This window comes from Aegilops tauschii, chromosome 7 (genome assembly GCF_002575655.3).
Source record: "Aegilops tauschii subsp. strangulata cultivar AL8/78 chromosome 7, Aet v6.0, whole genome shotgun sequence".
In the NCBI taxonomy this organism is placed as follows: domain Eukaryota; kingdom Viridiplantae; phylum Streptophyta; class Magnoliopsida; order Poales; family Poaceae; genus Aegilops; species Aegilops tauschii.
In genome coordinates this window covers 600,034,804-600,054,024 of record NC_053041.3, presented here as the reverse complement: position 1 = coordinate 600,054,024, position 19,221 = coordinate 600,034,804, and the positions used below count along the sequence as shown (strand labels likewise).

The window sequence follows — 19,221 nt, the reverse complement described above, 5'->3', positions numbered from 1 at the left end:
ATCAGGAGATTCTCTATTTGAAGAACATGGTGCTACTTTCAAGCACAAGTGTGGTAAAAGGATAGTAGCATTGTCCCTTCTCTTTTTTTGGGTACAATATCATGAACCTCGTCCCCACTTGTTGGAGGACTCATTAGTCTCCATCATTCTTTACCCCACTGTGATAATGCTCTAATAATGATCATCATCACACTTCCTTTTAGTTACAACCGGATAGACTGAAACATTATGACTCTATATGAATGTCTCTGATAGTGTATCAGGATGTGCAATGATCTAGTGACGGAGCAAAATCCCGTCAGATCCCTACATAGGGTACCTCATGGGGTGGAGCGCATAGAGGATCGGATTGGGGGTACATACAGGACATGAATTTACCTAGGTTCAAGCCTCCATGGTGCAGTAATACCCTACATCCTGCATGTATGATTGTATTGATAGTGTTCCTTTCGTGGAGAGATTGCATTTGTTGTAGGTCTAATGGAGAGGTGGGAGAAATGTTAGCCGCTGACTTGGGAGGCCCCTACCTCCCCTTATATAGATGGGTGAGGGCTAGGGTTACATGGCCCAATTCGGTTTACATGGCTTCATGCCCAAGTTGTCTACTAGAGTACATGTCTTGCGGTACAAGTAGTATAGGTATCCTTCAGGAGGAGGCCCACCGTTGGTGGTGAGGGTCCTAGGCCTGTCAACCTTGTTCCCAGAGGTCGGGTACCCCTATTATATGGCACCATCAATAACCCTAAGCGTGTCTGGAGTTGGAGTCATTTGTCTTCGGGAATGAGAACCCAGGCAGGCTCCATCTGTTTCAGCGACAGTTGTGGCCTATCTTCATGAGTTCGACCTCAAAAATACTCGGGTCGCCAGGCGTGTGGCCTCTTGGGCACCCTCAATGTATTGTTCAGCCGGTATCTTGTCGGCATCAGTGTTGATGTTGATCTGAATGTGTCGCCTTGGACAGTTTGGTGAGGTCTTGAGGAAGAAGCCGACCTTGTGTTGGCTTGCCTTGAAGTTGTTGAAGATGATTCATTGAGGGACGAGGTCGGTGAGAGTAGGCCGACAGCGAGGCCTACGGTGGAGAAAGTCTGTCGAGCAATGAGGCCGGCGCAAGGAGGCCGATGATGAGGTCCACAACGGAGGAGGTCTACGCAGTGGAGGTCCACGCGGCGAGGCCTCACGTCTTTTTTGTCATTGGAAATATCTGGAAGCTCAACTGCGAGGATGGAGCTGGTGTACTCTATTGGGCTTGGAGCCCTGAAGGAGAGACCGGAGCCCGCCACGCAGGGTGCGCGGGGCGTACGAACTCCTGGTATTTGCCCGCCCACCCGACGCTCACGAGGGATGCGGCCGCCCCCTCCTTAACGGGTCGGGCTCTCCTGCTGGGTTCCTAGCACGCACTATCGTGCAGGGCGAACGAGCGATCACCACGTGTCCCGGTGGACCCCCATCGGTCAAACAACACAGCGTATCTCCGTAATAGAAGTTACGTTCCAGAAAATCAGCAAAATGACATTTTTTTCTCCCGGGTAACAACAGATTGCCGCCAAAATCTCTTCGTCGCATACATATGTGGCTTACATCTTTCTCCTACGAATCTACTCCATTGTCGTTGGATCACAGGAGACTAGATCAGGGTTGATAGAGAAAAATTGCCTTCTCCATGGATCATCATCTACTGTGTTCTTCAGCATGGAAGCTGCTGGCACTTCATTGTCCATAGGTACGTTGCTGCGCATGGAACCTACAGATTATCAATACTCTTTTATCATATGAAGGTGATAAGATTAAAACAAGCAAACAACCAAAAAATAAGTTTAATCTATGGCATGCAAATTAATCCTTCAGAAATAACTACCTGTGCTTTATCTTCAATAGCCCCGTTTCTTTTGTTCCAACACGTGCAAATTAATCCTTTGGAATTGCATTATAATTCTGTGAAGGATGATCACTCCTACGTTGCTGCACACACTATGCATCAGAGGGCAAATCCTGACACTGAAAAATGAAACTAGGACGAACTGTTAGGTTCAGTGCAAGTTATATCATTACCCTTCGTCTATGTAGATAAACAAACATGCTTAAGGTTTGAAACTCTGGATCATGTGAATTTATTTGCTTCTTATCCATCAGTATATGGAATCATCATGAGTTGGTTTAGTAACGAGACATCAGCTTGATCTTACTTAGAATCAAATTTCACTACTAACAGAGTAGCACCTAAGTTTATTTTTTATCAAAGAAAAAAAATCAATATTTTGCTAATGCTCTTGTCAATACCGTGTGTTATTTTGCTAATGCCTACTAAAGAAGAATGGCAGCTGGATCATAAACTAATCAGTATATGATAATTTTTATGTTTTGTAGATCATGAGACCACAAATGTGGGAGAGGCGGGTGGAAATACAAATGATTATTACATCAAAAGGTTAAAACCAGAGATAGGAATGGAATTTGAGAATGAAGATATTGCATATGAGTTTTGCAATACATATGCAGGACATGTAGGTTTCAGTGTCAGGAAGTCTTGGCATGAGAAATCCTCAACGACTAATGTTATTCGAACAAAGAAATTTGTATGCTCAAAGGAAGGTCACAAGGACAAGAGCAAGGAACAATGTCAGAGGAAGCGAGCAGAAACAAGAGTTGGTTGTCTGGCAGAGATGACCATCAAAATAAGTGCTACTAGAAAATATGTTGTAAGTAGCTTTGAGGATGCTCATAATCATGAACTCGTAACTCCAAGCAAAGCCCATCTACTGCGATCCCAAAGAAGAATTACAGAAGGTCAGAAGGCCCAAATTGACATCTTGAATGATTCAGGTACTAGACCAAAATCTGGCCATGAAGTGATGAGTAGACAAGCAGGGGGTTGACAATGTCTTAGCTTCGGTAAAAAAGATTATAAAAATTATCTCCAATCAAAGCGTATGCAATCCATCCAAGAAGGAGATACAGGTGCCATTCTTCAATACCTATAGGACAAGCAGATGGAAAATCCTTCCTTTTTTATGCTATACAAGTAGATGAAGATGAGATGGTAACCAATATATTCTGGGCAGATGCAAGATCAATATTAGATTATCACTACTTTGGTGATGTGGTATGCTTTGACACAACCTTTAAGACAAATAGTTATGGCAGACCATTTCCCCTTTCCGTTGGTGTCAACCATCATAAACAAACAATGGTTTTTGGAGCTGCATTATTGTATGATGAAACATCTGAGACGTTTGAATGGTTGTTTGAAACATTCAAAAGGGCCATGTCAGGAAAAGAACCAAAGACCTTATTGACCGATCAATGTGCTGCAATTTTTTCCGAAAAGGGGCGCTTTATTACTTAAAAGGTTTAAGCATTACACCCGGCCTCTGCATAACTAAGATGCACACAGCCAAACAAAGTCCTCTGCAAGAACGAAAAATAGATAGGCGGAATACAAAGATAGAGTCTGTATAACGCCAAAAGCGGAGGTGGGCCAATCCTATGATCATGTTTCCACCCATGTTGGATAAAAGTATCCCTCGCCGTATCCTCCAATCGTGTACACACCTCCGTAAATAGGTCTTGATTCTTCACGCGTTGTAGAGAGGACCATAAATGAAGAGTCCCTGTACATCTGTAGATAACCTGCATTAGAGAAGTACTTTTATCATTAAAAACCTTATCATTTCTACATAGCCAAAGCGACCAAATAACGGCTAGCACTCCCACCCTAAGAAGAGTTCTAAACCTGTGATCAATCCCATGTAACCAGTTGCCAAATACATTGGCAACACTACAAGGAGGATACAAGCCAGAACCTATCTGGATGACTGACCATATAGACCAAGCCAATTTGCATTGGAAGAATAAATGTTTTATTGTCTCATCATGATGACAAAAAACACATCGCGGACTTCCATGCCAATTCCTCTTGATAAGGTCATCTTTAGTAAGAATAACTCCGCGACGAAGATACCATGCAAATATTTTATTCTTAAGAGGTATCTTCATCTTCCAGATCTTCTTATTATTATCAACTGGCACATCAGACTGAATTAACGCTCTATACATAGACTCCACTGAGAATTTTCCATTCTCATGTAGGTTCCATTGAAATACATCAGACCCATGTGACAATTGTACCGTGGACAACCGTTGAAGCAGGATGTACCACGATTGGAGTCTAGGTCCAATTAAATCTCTTCTGAACGTCACATTTGGCGGAAATGATTCCATTACAGTGGCAATAGTATCACCCTTGTGACGCACAATGTTGTATAGAGCCGGATATTGTTCCCGGAGTGTGGCATTTCCTAGCCACTTGTCCTCCTAGAATCTAATTTCCGAGCCGTCCTTCATCGAGAAGGATCCATAGGAGAAGAAATATTTCTTCGTAGCCATTAGACCCGCCCAAAAGTGAGAATCCCCAGGCTTCCAGTATACTTGGGATACCGCCTTGGAGCCCACATATTTCCTCCTCAGGAGGGTTTGCCATACACCATTTTCGGTCAGTAATTTGAACAACCATTTGCCGAGGAGGGCCCTATTCTTAACCTCAAGGTCATGAATGCCCAACCCACCTTGGTGTTTGGGACGACAAACCACACTCCATTTAGCCAGTCGATTTCTTTCGCTCGCTATCTCCTTGCCAAAAGAATCTTGATCAGAAATAATCCAATCTATGTAAAACTCCTTTTGGCAACTGGAAGAAGGAAATCATATATAGTACCATATTACTTAGTACTGAGTTTATGAGGACTAATCTTCCACCCAGAGACAACAGTTTACCTTTCCAACTGCTAAGTCTTTTTTGCAGCCTCTCCTCGACATGTTTCCATTCAGCATTTGTGAGTCTCCGATAATGTATCGGTATCCCCAAATATGTGATCGGAAACTGGCCCAACCCACATCCGAACAGTTCAGCGTACAGGTGGGCCTCGTCTTGAGCCTCGCCAAAACAAAACAATTCACTTTTATGAAAGTTGATCTTCAGACCTGAGAGTTGCTCGAATGCTGATAAAATTAATTTCAGATTTCTCGCTTTCTCGAGGTCATGATCCATGAAGAGAATCGTATCGTCGGCATATTGAAGTATAGAGAGACCACCATCAACTAGATGACTTACTACTCCATCAATTTGGCCATCAACCTTGGCACGCTCAATCATGACCGCTAGCATATCCGCCACTATATTGAATAGCATGGGCGATACCGAGTCACCTTGTCGCAATCCCTTCTTTGTTTGGAAATAGTGTCCAACGTCGTCATTGACCTTAATGGCAACACTACCTCCAGAAATGAAGCTATGGACCATAGCGCACCACTCTGCAGAAAATCCTTTCATTCTGAGAGTCTGTTGAAGAAATGGCCATTTGACTTTGTCATACGCTTTTTCAAAGTCTATTTTGAGTACCACCCCATTCAACTTTTTTCGATGTAATTCATGGACTGTTTCATGAAGGATAACAACTCCATCTAGGATGTTTCTTCCTTGCATAAAAGCAGTCTGTGAAGGACGAATCACATGTTCAGCAACCGAATTTAGCCTAATAGTCGCAACCTTCGTTAATATTTTAAAACTAACATTAAGGAGGCAAATAGGTCTATATTATTGTATCCTTTCAGCCTCATTAGCCTTATGTAATAAAATAATCTCACCGAAGTTTAAGCGAAACAATTCCAGATGGCCAGCATGTAGGTCGCTAAACAAAAGTAGGAGATCCGACTTGATGACTTCCCAGAAGTTCTGATAGAACTCAGCAGGAAAACCATCTGGACCCGGGGCTTTGTTGTGCTCCATTAGGAAAACCACCTTTCTAACTTCCTCCTCGGAGTATGGGGCTGTTAGAAGGCTGTTTTCCTCATCAGAGACCTGGGGGATGTCATCCGTTCGGGACTCATCCATTGAGAAGTTACCTTCCTCTGGGGCTCCGAACAAATTTTTATAATAATTAGTGATATAAGATTTAAGTTGCTCATGTCTCTCAATCGTGCCCTCATCCTATTGTAGGGAATGAATAATTTTCTTCCGGTGTCTGCCATTGGCGACTCCATGGAAAAATCTAGTATTCGGATCACCTTTCAGGATAAATTGAGAGTTACTATGTTGGTACCATTTGAGTTCCTCCTCACGCAGCATGCTAGCTATCTGTGCATTCGAATGACTCTTGATCTCGATTTCATGCTCGGATAGAGGTCTAACCTCTGCCAAAGCTTCTAATTCATCAATGATAGACAAAAGACGAAGCTTCTCCTTTTTGAGGATACCCGCAGTGTGCCTAGCCCAACCACTAAGGAACTTACGTAATGCACGCATTTTGTTGTTCCATTTGTGTATTGGGGTAAGCCCGGCAATCGGTTTATCCCACACCTTCTTGACCAAGTCATGGAATCCATCCCGATGCAACCAACCCAGTTCGAACTTGAACTTGCGTCTGTGCTGCGGTCATGGCAATCCAGTAGTTAAAAGGATGGGTGTGTGGTCTGAGATAGCCTCTATACGAGGTAGAGCACGTACAGAAACCATAGGGATTCTGGATTCCCGGTCGGTATCCATGAATACGCGATCTAGTTTCTCATATGTCGGTTCTGGAAGACTGTTCGCCCAAGTGTACTGTCTTCCAATCATGGAAACCTCTCGCAAATCTAGACTGTCTATGACAGCGTTGAAAAGGGAAGCCCAATGATTATCAAACCTACCTCGGCTTTTCTCATTTGGAAATCATAGCAAATTAAAATCCCCACCGATAAGAATGGGGTAGGGATTCTCGTTCGCTAGATTAACCAATTCACGGAGAAAATCAGCCTTGAACTCATCATGTGCTGCTCCATACATAGCGACGAGGGTCCATGTGAAGTTGTCGGCTTTGTTCCGGATATGGAATTTAATGTGAAACTCACCATCCGAACTAGCCAACACATCCATAGTCCCCGTGTTTACGCCAAGTAAAATGCCCCAGAACGACCTCGAGGTGGCCGAGAAATCCAAGTATAGTCTATCCCGCCAGAAAGACGGTTAAGAAGACTTACTGAGAAATCACGTCTCCCTGTTTCAGATAAAGCCAAAAAGTCTAAATTGTGTTCCCTATTACATTCCGCAATGAATAGATGTTTAGCCAAGTCACCAAGACCTGTGCTATTAAAGAACATGCCATTCATGAGGAAACAATAGGAGATTTAGAAAATTTCGCCCTCTTAGAGGACTTACGACATTTTTTCGAACGGTCCGACTTGGATTTACGACCGGAAGCTGTAAGCTCAAGCAATGAGCTAAGCCCGGGTTCCTCCAAGCCCACGTCTGAAATCTCCCCTACTACATGAGCGAGTAGCTGACCATCTGATGTGGCATGCAGCTCCTCCTCGTCTAGATGTGAGATAAAAGATTTGCTAGAAACTCATGGAGTAACCTTCAATCGGTCATATATATTCCAAATGTTTCAAAGCATTTGTCAAAACAGAAATATCATTCTCATTATTTCCTAGACTAACACCCACATTATTCAACTTAGAAACGATGGATGTACTAGAAAAGGATAAAAATGATTTGAGTGATGACGAAATACCTTGGTTGTCGAGGTTCTGCGCCGCTTTACGCCGCATAGCCTTGGCCAAAGAGTCCTCGTCAGTGTCCATCCTTCCATCGTCGGCCACCGCATGACGGCCACTTCGGCGTGTAGGTGTCATCCTTGATGAAGGGTGTTGCGCAAGCACCGCCGCCGGAGGAGGGGATGAGGGTGTAGTAGCAACCCCCTCCCCGGCAGTCTCGGCCGCAATAACACGCGGCGACACTTCCGAAGATGGCCTGACTGGAGGAGCGTGCATGGATGAGGCAGACACGTCCGGCTTCGCCTGAGACCGAGGAGCGGCCGTGGACTCGTCCGGCGCGGACAGAGACCGAAGGGCAACCGCGGGTGCAGCTATGCACGGCTGCACCCTTGGGGGTAGCCTTCACGTCCAGGTTCACTACATGCATGCATGGGTTGCATGCATGGGTATCTCCACATGAGCTGCATGCCAATCGGCCTCAACCGTACCCACAGGATGCCGGCACCCCGCATGCGCTGTACCACCGGCAGCCTCCACCGGCTCGGGAACAGCCGGCTTAGACGCCGCCGTCCGCGTCGACGACGGTGACTGCGACGCCACCTTAGCAGCTGGTTGTAGGTGTACTGCAGAAGAGTCTGGTCGCCCCGCCGAGCCGCCGGTGACTTGCTCCGACCGGAGGGCAGCGGACTGCGACGATGCCGGCCGAGAATGCGACGACAGCTGCAATGCAACCACAGCCTGCAGTGTAGAAGGCGAGGACAACTCCTGTCGGTGAACCCGAGGGGATCTTTCGAGACATCCAGGTAACGTGGAGTTCACTCTAAGATCCGCGGCAAGCTCCATGCCTCTCGGCGTCTGCGGCGCAGAGTTAAACGGAATGACGGCCAACAACACAGGACCACCTCCCGTCGCACCACCAGAGCCAACAGTCGGCAGCTCCCGTCGTTGAACTTGAGTCACATTAGTGTTACTAGATGACGGATGGTTGGATGGGTTCCCGGTGTATTCCGATGTGTCCATCTCATTGTCTTTCTCCTTGGCGCCACTATCATCATCAGCATCATCACCCTTGCGTCTCCAAACGAACGGGACAAAATTAGGGTCCGGAATGTAACCTGCCGGCTCCCTTCTGAACGAGAAAGTGTAGCCCTTGAGCTTAACCACCACATCTGTTGCAGCAAAAGGACCAGCGTCGTCGTTTTCCTTTGACAATATCTGAGAGTTGGTCATAGCCACGAGAATACGTACAACACCACGACGACACAGGCTAAGAAGATCGACATCCAATGTCTTGCCCATCAAAGTACCAACAGCCCATAAGCCCCAAAAATGACGAACCGTATGGGGAACCCCCTCGACATGGAGCCAAATCTGCTGAAGCTCGAGCTTATGTGGGACCTCCTGAGACCTCCATGCGGTAACGGTCATCTGAGCATTAACAGATGGAACGTTCATCTGAATACCATCTACCCTGTCCAAGTCCTCGAAAGACGGAAAGCTAACAAGGTAACCATCAGGCCCGTGTTGAATAGCCTCCCACTTCCATTGATCATGTACCGGACATCTCCTAGCAATCTGGCTCTCGACAACACTAGCCGGTACCATCAAACCAGTAACCTGAACTCGGGCTATCGGAGACTGTGTCGGTGCTAAATGATCTTTCACCACGCAATCAAGCAACTGGACAAAGTACGTCTCCTCAGCACCAACTCCCGAAACAAAAGCACTGGGCCTAAGGGAGTTTGAGAATAGGACACCGCAATGTTGGATGAGCGATTTTGTCACAAATATAGCAGTAGTGTTGCACAGTGCAATCCTTCACTGCATGCGTATCAACCGCACATTTCCAGCAACGAACCCCTTTCTTAGCCTTGGACTTGGGCGCCGTATCGACCTGCACATCAGACATTGGAGCCGCCAATGGTGGGGTATCAACAATAGCAGGCCCGTTTGGCATCTGAGGATGCTGATATTGCCCATGCTGATATGACTGCATGTGCTGCTGCTGAAATTGTTGCTGAACCGGCACGTGTTTCAGAGTGTGTTGAATACCGGGTTGCAAAGCTCCACCCGCAAACTGTTGCTGCTGCGGCTTCTTTTTTTTTTTTTTTTTTTTTGCGTTTTTGAGCCGGCTGAGGCACCACTCCACCTGGATGGAATTGCGGAAGGGCGGACACCCCGGTTGACGGAACCCCGTACATGGGATATTGCCCTCCGGCAACGACCGTACCATACGGCGAGACGTACTGCCCTCCCTGGACGTAAACAGGGGGCTGCTGCATTGATGGAGCATAGTTGTAGACCGGCGCCAGTCCATGCTGCTGATGTGGTCGACCGGAGTAGCCCGGCGCCTGCGCCGGAGGACGTGAAGGAGCGGGAGTCGGCCCCATGGCTGGTGGTGGGCGAGGGTTTGGCCCTCCCGTGGCTGCGGCACCAGGTGCTGTCGGAGGAACGCCCGCCATGGGGCGCTGAAACGTGACCCCGGCGCAGAGGGGTGATGCCGGAGCTGGAGACGGCGTCCGTGAGGTGTGCAGAGGCTTGGCGGCGATCGAAGGATCTGCGTCAGGATACGAGGACGAGGACGAAGCGGTGAAAGGAACTGCTGCGATCGCGGCCTGCTGGTTACCAAAACCTGCCCAGATTGCCTTCATGCGCGTCCTCAGAAAGGCCCAAGAAAATACATCTTGGCCCGCGTCCTTTTGTGCATGCATGGGCCCAAAGCCCGAGGACAGTTGAGTTTGAATTCACTGCGATCTCGCCACCGGACCCGGCGCCCGAACGACGTCAGATCTCGGCGGGCATTGCCGGCTTGCCGCGGAGGGGTTCTGCCTGACCGCGTCAATGAACTGTCCCAGCACCGGCGGGGGCGTCACCCGGCGCGGCGGCAGGGGTCCACGCCAAGCCCCCAAACGTGGCGGCCGGGCGACTCTCAGCACGGACGGTGGGGACACAGGTTTCCGGCCGGAGAGCACCGGGGCCGCCGATCTCGACAGCGACGCCGAACCATCCAGCTCCGAGCCCTCCGCATCGGCGATCCTCTCCTGCTCCCTGCAAGATGGCACACCCGACCCATCGGGATTTAGAAAATCCCCTGGCGACGACGGTGACCGGTGTTCCCAGAAATGAGATGCCGGCGTCGGGAATCCCGCATCGTCCCAGAACTCCTGGACCAGCTCCGCCTCAGTTTTCTTCTTCCGGCGAGACACCGTGTTCCACTCCCCGCCTCCAACATCCTCCCCAAGCACCTCAAGGGCCGTCTACACGCCAACAGCCGGCGTATCCTCCTCGTCAGAGGAGCCAACGTCCGATCTCAGGCATGAGAATCTCGAGCCAGACAAGCTTCCCAACGCCGGCGACGTCGCCGGCCCGGCAGAGGCCGGCGGTGGCGCAAGGGTCAGCCGGCTGCCCCGGGTACCCATCGAGAGCAGGCTCAGGACGTTGCCTCACACAAGACGTCCATGTATCTGGTCTCACGCATCTCAACTCTCAAGCACAAGCACACCGACGGAAACTGTGCTGCAATTATTAGTGCCATTAACAAGGTTTTTACTAACTCAATACATCGTCTATGTGTGTGGCACATGTATCAGAGACAAATCTAAGACAAGAATTTTGGGATGGAGGGAGTACAAGATAAACACTTTTAAATAGCTCTATATTACCATATAAAATTTGTATCTCAGGATTGCTCTGCAAAACAGTTACCTTGCAATGTAATAATTTATCTTACCATTCCTCTTGATGTTAGATGCACAATGGTTTTATGCTCAAATAAAGATATATACATGAATATGGATTGCTGGTTATTCCTTTTCATATGTTAGATGTGTAACTGAGATTTAGTTTTCCAGTTAAATGTGGTCTTGGGCACTACATTTACTAAAAAGCGCTTTCACCAATTTGTGATTTCCCCTTCCCCTGTACTTTGTAATTGGAAACCAGAGAAGCAAAGAAAAATGGATACATCGCATACTTGAAAGTTCAGTACGTGCAAATGTCAATACGCTGATTGCTGAGAGCTAGTTAGCTAGTAATACAGAGCTACTCCCTCCGTTCGGGTTTATTAGGCCTCTCAGCATCACAAGCATGTCCCCTTTTATAAGTCCCCGCTTTGGAAAGGTGCATGCATGTAACCATTTCATTGGTTGCATTGAAAGCCATTGTTGTTGGTGCCATGGCTGGAAAATTAATACACTTCATGCGTGCTTTTTCATTGGTTGCATGCATGTGAGAGAGTGCATTGGGAGTGCAATAAAAGAATTAATGTGAGCAAATTACTATGTGTCTTGGTCTAAGAGAAGTTGTCTTTAGGCCTAATAAACCCGGACGGAGGGAGTAGATACTAGTACAGAGGTAGATGAAACAATGTATCATCAGTCACCTTTGCCTGTTGAGTATCGAGCTCGCATCTTCTAGTGCGACTGTGCGGCATCTCGGCCACCGGCTGACAGCGCAGCAGTTCCACCATGGCCCCATCTCCAAGGGAGCGGGTCAGCCAGAACCTTGGCCGGGCCTTGAGCGCGCCGGAGGCAGGCAGCACTAGCCGCGACGGCTCCTGTTTTGCCACCGGCCAAGGACACGGCCGAGCGCGGCGCGGCACGCGTGAGGCGAGCAGACATAGCCGTGACGGATCCCATCTTGCCCTCAGCCAAGACCACGGCCCCCGGCAGCGCAGCGTGACGGAGGTGAGCGGCGCTAGCCAGCGGCGACGACTCCCGTCTTACCGCCTTTCAACCCCACCGCTCCGGGCGGCGAAGTGTGCCGGAGGCAGGCGACGCTAGCCGCGACTGCTCCCGTTGACGAACCGCGTTAGAGACGGGCGGCGCTGCTCCTGTCTTGCTGCTGGCCACGACCCGGACGGCGGATTTCACCTCATGAGAATCCTCTCTCGCAGTGGAATCACTGGCTGTGGAACAGCGAGTGGCAGCAGCAGTAGTGCGCGAGGATAAGCCGATAAGGCAAAGAGAATTTTTTTTCCAGTAAATTAGAAAAAGTAAAACGTTATTGTGCGATGGGGGTCCACCGGGACACGTGGTGATCGCTGGTTCGCCTTGCACGATAGTGCGTGCTGGGAACCCAGCAGGAGAGCCCGACCCCTCCTTAACGCTCGAAAGGACGCTATAGTAGCCGCCACAGGCTGCGTTTGGCGGCCCAAGGCCCAAGTCAAGTCAAAGCCACAACTTTCATGAGGCCAAGCCCTGTAGAAGGCCAATAAGCCCGAAATCACTAATTGAGAAGTATTCCTCGCAAAGATCAAATGAATTTATGCTTCACTAATTGAATGATAAATGACTACAAGCGAAGGAGATAGACGATTTAAAAAAAAGACCCAAAATTTCAAACATGTATATAGAATTACTGGAAAACTACAAACAAAAATAGTGAAAATAAGCTCGTTAGGAGCCCATCCAAAATCGTTGTAGACCTAACGAATTACTAGTTCCCAACCATGGGTGGAGTGAAATCCAACAAAAAAATCAGTAACTAAAAGAATAAAAAAAACTTTTATTGAGTCATTTAAATTATAGAAGAATTCCTATGGCTGGGATTCGAAACCAGTACCATCCTATTCGCAGCTTAATGCATTAACCACTAGACCAAGCTAGTTCTTCTGTCTACTACTATAAAACCGTCCTATTTAACGTTTTCTTTAGTAAGAACCAATATAAATTCTTTTGAAAAAAGAAAAGGTAAATTTGGAAACAAGATCATCGATTTTTAGAAAGTTCATGATTTTTTTAAAAAAGTTCATTGATTTAAAAAAATTCGATTTTGAAAAAAGTTCATCAGTTTTGAAAGGAGCACATCAATTTTGAAAAAAAGTTCATCAATTTTCAAAAGAGTTCATCGATTTTGAAAAAGAGTTCATCGATTTTGAAAAAAAGTTGGAAAATAGTTTTTAAAAAGAGTTCATCGATTTCGAAAAAGATTTTATAATTTTTTTAAAAAAGTTCATCTCTTTTGAAAAGAGTTCATCAATTTTGAAAAAGAGTTCATCGGTTTTGAAAAAAAAGTTCATCAATTTTGAAAAACAGTTCACGAATTTGAAAAAGGTTCATCGGATTTTGAAAAAAAGTTCAAGAAATTGAAAAACGTTCACAAATTTAACAAAGAAAAAATAAAAGAGAAAAGGAAATAAGAAAAATATGAAAAGAAGGAAGACGATGTAAATGAACACATGTGATCTGGCTGTCCGGTTGGTTACTGGGACTTACATAGAACGAAGAAGTCGTGGGCTCTATTCCCACCCACGCTCGTGCTTTTTTCTTGAGGGATCAAAGCACAAAAAAGAACGTAGACGGGCCGAGCCTAAGCCGCTGCAGGGGTATGCGCCCGTTAGTGAAAAGAACTAAAACGGGCGCAGCGGGCGCCGTTGAGGATTTGCCGCTGTACGTGGCCTCTCGTGACAGGCCAACTCAGGCCTACTAGGCTGTACATGGCCTCTCGTGACGACCCAACTGAGGTCTGAAGGCAAAACATGACAAATTAATAACCATTATTTGTAGATTGTACATAGAAGCATTTTTTTGCGGGGTAAAGGAGTTTTATTACTGGATAATAGTGTTACAATCAAGAGGCCACTGTCGGTGTCAAAACCGACGGATCTCGGGTAGGGGGTCCCGAACTGTGCGTCTAAGGTCGATGGAGGATTTCCGTGGTCAGATATCTTGCCGCCCGAAGCTTTGCGATATCCTCCTCTCTAACAGAAGAAGCCACCCACCGGCCTTGACGGCTGGATCCGGACATGACTGAGGCTTACGGAGGGTGAAACCTAGGTGTTGGAACTCGAGGTAGTAAGAGTCGAGGAAGAAGCAAGCGTGGAGAGGAAAGGCGGGTCTGTGCCCCTTTATAAAGGCCAAGAATATCGAACGCCTCCTCCCGGGCCTTAAAATTTGCCTATTCCCAAGGAGTTGTACCCTAAAGACGGTTGGGTTACCCACGTCCGTGTCGATAAAAGAATCCCTCAATAAAACTCCAGCGCCAAAGTCCCCATCTTTCTCCACCTTCGAAAAGCATCCGACCATGTCCGGATCCGAAGATCAAGGCAAATGGATGGTCTCCTCCGTCAAGGAGAAGTACTGAGCTTCGGGCCGCTGGGTACTTGGCGAAGGAAATCGCCCACCGTCTTCTAGCTCAAGGGCAAGTCGTCCCCACGCCGAAGCCCAGTGAGAGGGTGGTATTCATCCCTCATTTCTTTCGCGGGCTAGGGTTTCCACTGCACCCTTTCGTCCGCGGACTGATGTATTATTATGGGATAGACTTCCATGATCTATCCCCGAACTCTTTCCTCAACATCTCGGTGTTCATCGTCGTGTGTGAGGCCTTCCTCCGCATCCAACCCCACTTCGGGCTGTGGCTCAAAGTCTTCAATGTGAAGCCGAAGGTAGTGGACGGCCAGCACGCGGAGTGCGGAGGAGCCATGGTGAGTAAGCTGGCCAATGTCTCCTAGCCAAAAGGCACTTTCGTGGAGACTGTCAAGGAATGGCAAAAACAATGGTTCTACATCACAGAACCCCGCGGCACAAACTGGGCCGCGGCTGCCGAATTTAACTCCGGCGCTCCCATGCGACTCACCTCCTGGGTCGAGAAGAGCCCGAACTGGTGTTTGCCAGATGAGCTGATAGCGTTGCAGACGCGCGTTCAAAGCATGGTGGACAAGAATGTCAAACTTGTCGATGTAATCCAGGTGATGCTAGTTCGCCGGATTCTCCCGTGCCAGAGCCGAAGCCTCCCGCTATGGAAGTTCAATCTGAAGAAGCACCATACCCTGAAGAGGCTCTTCGAGACCACTCACGAAGATGCCTGGACATTGCTCTTCAAGGGCAACGAGATACCGCCAGCCACGGATTCGGACCATGGACACGACATTAACCACCCCGCCAGCGAGGTGAGCTTCCAACACGTCCTCTATTTGTCTGCTCTAAGGAAGAAATCCGAGCTTTTACCGTCATTGCTTTTTCAGGAATGGATGAAGAGGGCGAAGCGGATCCAGTGTCCGGCTCCGCTGCCTGAAGAACCAGTGATCCCGCGTTTAGCGAAGATGCTGGTGCCGGCGCCCTATAAAGCGCCGGAGAAGAAGGCCAAGGGGGTCCGGAGTGGCCCCCGTCGCAAGTGCGCTTCGGACGTGACGTCTAAAGACGAGACCCGCTCCTCCGCCGCCGAGGATGACGACGATGAGGAGGAGGAGGAGGACAACCCTCCCCCTGATGAGGGAAGGAAGAAGAGGGCAGCCTCCACGAACCTGGAGGCGGGGACGCCCAAAAAGGGGAAGGGCTCTTTTGCGGACAAATCCGCGTGGGACGTCAACAGCAGTCCGGAGCGACACCCCCGCACCAAGCCTCAAGCTGCTTCGTAAGTGCTATGACTCCCGCATACCCGTATGTCCAGCCTCCCTATTTTTAATGTATTGACATGTTTAATTATGCTATCGCAGTCCGGCCCACAATAGCTCCCTGCGATCCTCATCAAGAGGTTCGTTGGACTCAAAGGAGATGGCCAGCGAGACACCGCCAGCCGCCTACTCTCCCAAGGCCAAAGGAGACGACGAGGTGCTCTCCCAACGGACCTTCCCAGGTCGAGGAGAGGATCAAGAGGCGACCGAAAGCGAAGCCCCTGTCGCCGAACACCGGGGGGAACCAATCCCCCGGGAGACTAGGGAGGAGGGCCGTACTCAGTTCGGCCCTCAACCAGGCTTGATTCCGGAGATCGATACGGCTCCGGAAACCGACACGCAACCTCCTTCGAAAGAAGGGGGTATGCCTATTCCACCGGTGACCCCTGTCCAACCAGGGGCACCAGATGATCTGCTAGAAGCGCTGCGAGGCGCTTCCATTGCGGATGAGCACCGTGTTCTTATGAGCACGGTGATTGAAAGGGCTTAGTCCGTTAAGAGCGGACTAACCGAAGCATGCAGCAGCCTGCTTACAGGTTTTGAGGTAAGCAACGCAAAAGGAGAAAATCCCAATATAGATAGTAGCCCCTGAGACAGTGTTCGGTGTTCAGAAAGAAAAGCCGGACAGAGGATCAATCCTTTTATGGCAGGAAACTAACTAAATTTGTCTAGAATAAATATGCAGGCGTCGCTGCTGGCCGCGGCCTCACGTGCTGCCGAAGTCTCCGATCTAAAGCGGAGGCTGGAGCAGGCTGAGGAGGAGCTCGTCCAGGTGAGGAGGCAGCTCCAGGAGAATCAAGGTATGTGGCAACCCAAGAAGTCCTCGGAAAGAGTAAGATGTTTGTATATTGACCGAAGTGTCTTGATATAAATAGGAGCCACGACCGAGGTCGAGGCCCTGAAAAAGGCCCTGGGCGAAGGCGAGGGGAAGGCCGTCAAGGAGCAGGCTGCCCATAAGAAGCTCAAGGCTCGGGTCAGTGAGGTCCAACAAGAGCTCCACGACGCGGTGAAGAAGTGTGAGACCTTGGAGTGTGACGCGTCGGCTAAAGAGGCCAAACTCTCCAAGGCTCATCAGAGTGCGGAGACGGCCCGGAACAAGGCCCAGGGCGCCCTCCAAGAGGTCCAGGAGGCGAGGAAAATTGCGGCGGGTAAGGCATTCAGTATGCAAAGAGGAAGTATCTTTTACTAACTCGGATTCGGAGTTCTCCAGGGGCTTTTGCTGATTTGCCGCGAAGTGTGTCCGATGTCATGGAATTCTTCCGAGCCAAAGAAGGGAGTTCTACGGAGAAGCTATTCTGGTCGCAATATCTTGTGCCAGAGCATCCCGTGTCCTTCACCGATCAGCTGAAATAGTTGGTGGAGCTGCATAGGGTGGCCGAACTAGCCATGAAGGTTTTGATAATCTGGCTATGGCCAGCCGAAGCTATGCCCGGAAGGTACTTCGGACTCGTGAGGCGGATGGTGGACGCCTGTCCTCGGCTGGATATCGTCAAGCGATCGGCCTGTATTGAGGGTGCTCATATGGCCTTCGCCCGTTGCAAGATGTGGTGGGCGAAGATGAACGCCTCGAGCTGGCCCGAGGGCCGCCAGAGGGCAAGGAGCACCACACACCTGAGCGCTATTTCGCGGATGTCCCGGAGGGGTCTCGCATTGCAGCAGTGCAGTGTGGGCAGGACATTATTTTTTAATGAATACATTCGTGTTGTCTTTGCCTTGTATGATGAAACAAAGTCAGTTTGTAATATAATTGTTGTTATGTTTTAATTTTTTCACTCCTGTGCGGCCGTGTTGTATGGAATCTGAGGGTTGGCCAGTCGTCGGCTTCTGCCCCCATGTAGGTAGTACGGGGGTGTTCGGGATGGAATCTAAACAATCTAGATCCAATTGTATGGTCCTTGAAGGAGTTGTTTAGCGCAACGAACCTGGCAATCAGACTATGCGGCTTAAACGCCCTCACTTAGCCATAGGAGTTTTACAATAAAACATAGGCGCAGCCCCTAGTTTTCGAACCAGAGTGCTATGAGCGTGATCGGGAAGTACCGATCCTTCGCGTAATGCGGGAGAAATCTCCAACGATTTGTAACCTCCGAACAGCTGACCGGCTCTCGCCACATCATGACAGTCAGTTTTCGGCTTTCTCTACTCAGGTGCTCCTTTGGATAAATCAGTGCACAATCGCAGTAGTTCTCCCTTTACTACCTTAGCCAATATAGCGGAACGTAAGGTAGCAAGCACAGGAGCCGGGCAACCCAACTATTGACCAAAGACATGATTCGGAGCCAATGCATATAATGCTAAATTCGGGGTGCCGAACTATATTATAAAGAGTGTTCGGACTTTGTTGCCGTATTGTGGGGCGCCTTGGAGCCCGTGGCAAATATGAAGCGTACCAAAGTGTACGGGTGCTAGAAGATAAGTTATTAAAGGAAAACAGAAAGAAAGCAGAGGTGATATCTTGGGCCCTTAAACTTGAGCCACGAACTGTTTGCATTATAATTGGATTAATGTGTCAAAGCGCATGAATACAAATAATGCGATAAGCAATCCGGCTATTTAACATGCCATGACCAAGGGCGAGCTGCGTGTGGGTCCTGACAACAGGTAGAGTGACCTCTAGAGCTTCCCCTATACATCAGTGCTTCTTGCCATCCTAGTATTTTTATCCTTTTACAGGATTGATAATCAGGCCATCCAAGAAGGCCTATGTAAAAGGAACCTGGAGAAGGAAAAAGGAAATACTGAAAGTATATGTGTGTCCAGGATCCGTCGAGCCGAACAGTGGATTAAAAGCTTTTTGTGCCTCCATTGATGCCCATGGAATTTTGAGTGCGTAATTATGTACGCGTGGTACGAATGCCACTGCCTGATCAGGACGGGGACGGAGGCCAAATTGCTAATCGAGCTCTTGACGAGCCGAGCTGTTCTGCTGCAGCGTAGTCCGGACCTTCTTAACGGTGTCCAGGGGCTCGACAGCCGGATTACGGTTTTGCTTGAGAAGGCCATTCTGTACTTCTGCTACTAGGGCGGCGGTGTGCTCCCTTGTAAGGAGGGAGCGTTCCGTATTTCCGTTGACCGTGATGACGCCGCGTACACCGGGCATCTTGAGCATAAGATAGGCATAGTGAGGTACCACATTGAATCGAGCAAATGCGGTTCGTCCGAGCAGTGCGTGATAGCCGCTACGAAAGGGGACGATATCGAAGATTAACTCCTCGCTTTGGAAGTTATCCGGAGATCCGAAGACAACCTCTAGCGTGATTGCACCCGTGCAGCGGGCTTCGACACCTGGTATGACTCATTTA

General features: G+C 48.6%; 1 protein-coding gene across 5 annotated transcripts; it reads right to left on the bottom strand.

Annotated features, from left to right (window-relative positions):
• Positions 1 to 1,757: 1,757 nt before the first annotated feature.
• On the bottom strand, positions 1,758 to 12,487 carry LOC120968300 (uncharacterized). Of its 5 annotated transcripts, none has more exons than XM_073505369.1 (3): positions 9,557 to 10,238; positions 7,545 to 8,993; positions 3,312 to 3,627 (listed from the first exon to the last, which is right to left on the bottom strand). In XM_073505369.1, exons 1-2 carry the CDS (start codon positions 10,236 to 10,238, stop codon positions 7,945 to 7,947), a joined length of 1,731 nt encoding a protein of 576 aa, XP_073361470.1. In that variant the 3' UTR covers positions 3,312 to 3,627; positions 7,545 to 7,944. The 5 variants fall into 5 exon arrangements, 3 of the variants coding, with proteins under 3 accessions (XP_073361470.1, XP_073361471.1, XP_073361472.1); XM_073505370.1 differs by having other exon boundaries at positions 7,545 to 8,998; positions 9,580 to 10,238; XM_073505371.1 differs by having other exon boundaries at positions 7,545 to 8,998; positions 9,598 to 10,238.
• Between the last annotated feature and the right edge of the window lie 6,734 nt (positions 12,488 to 19,221).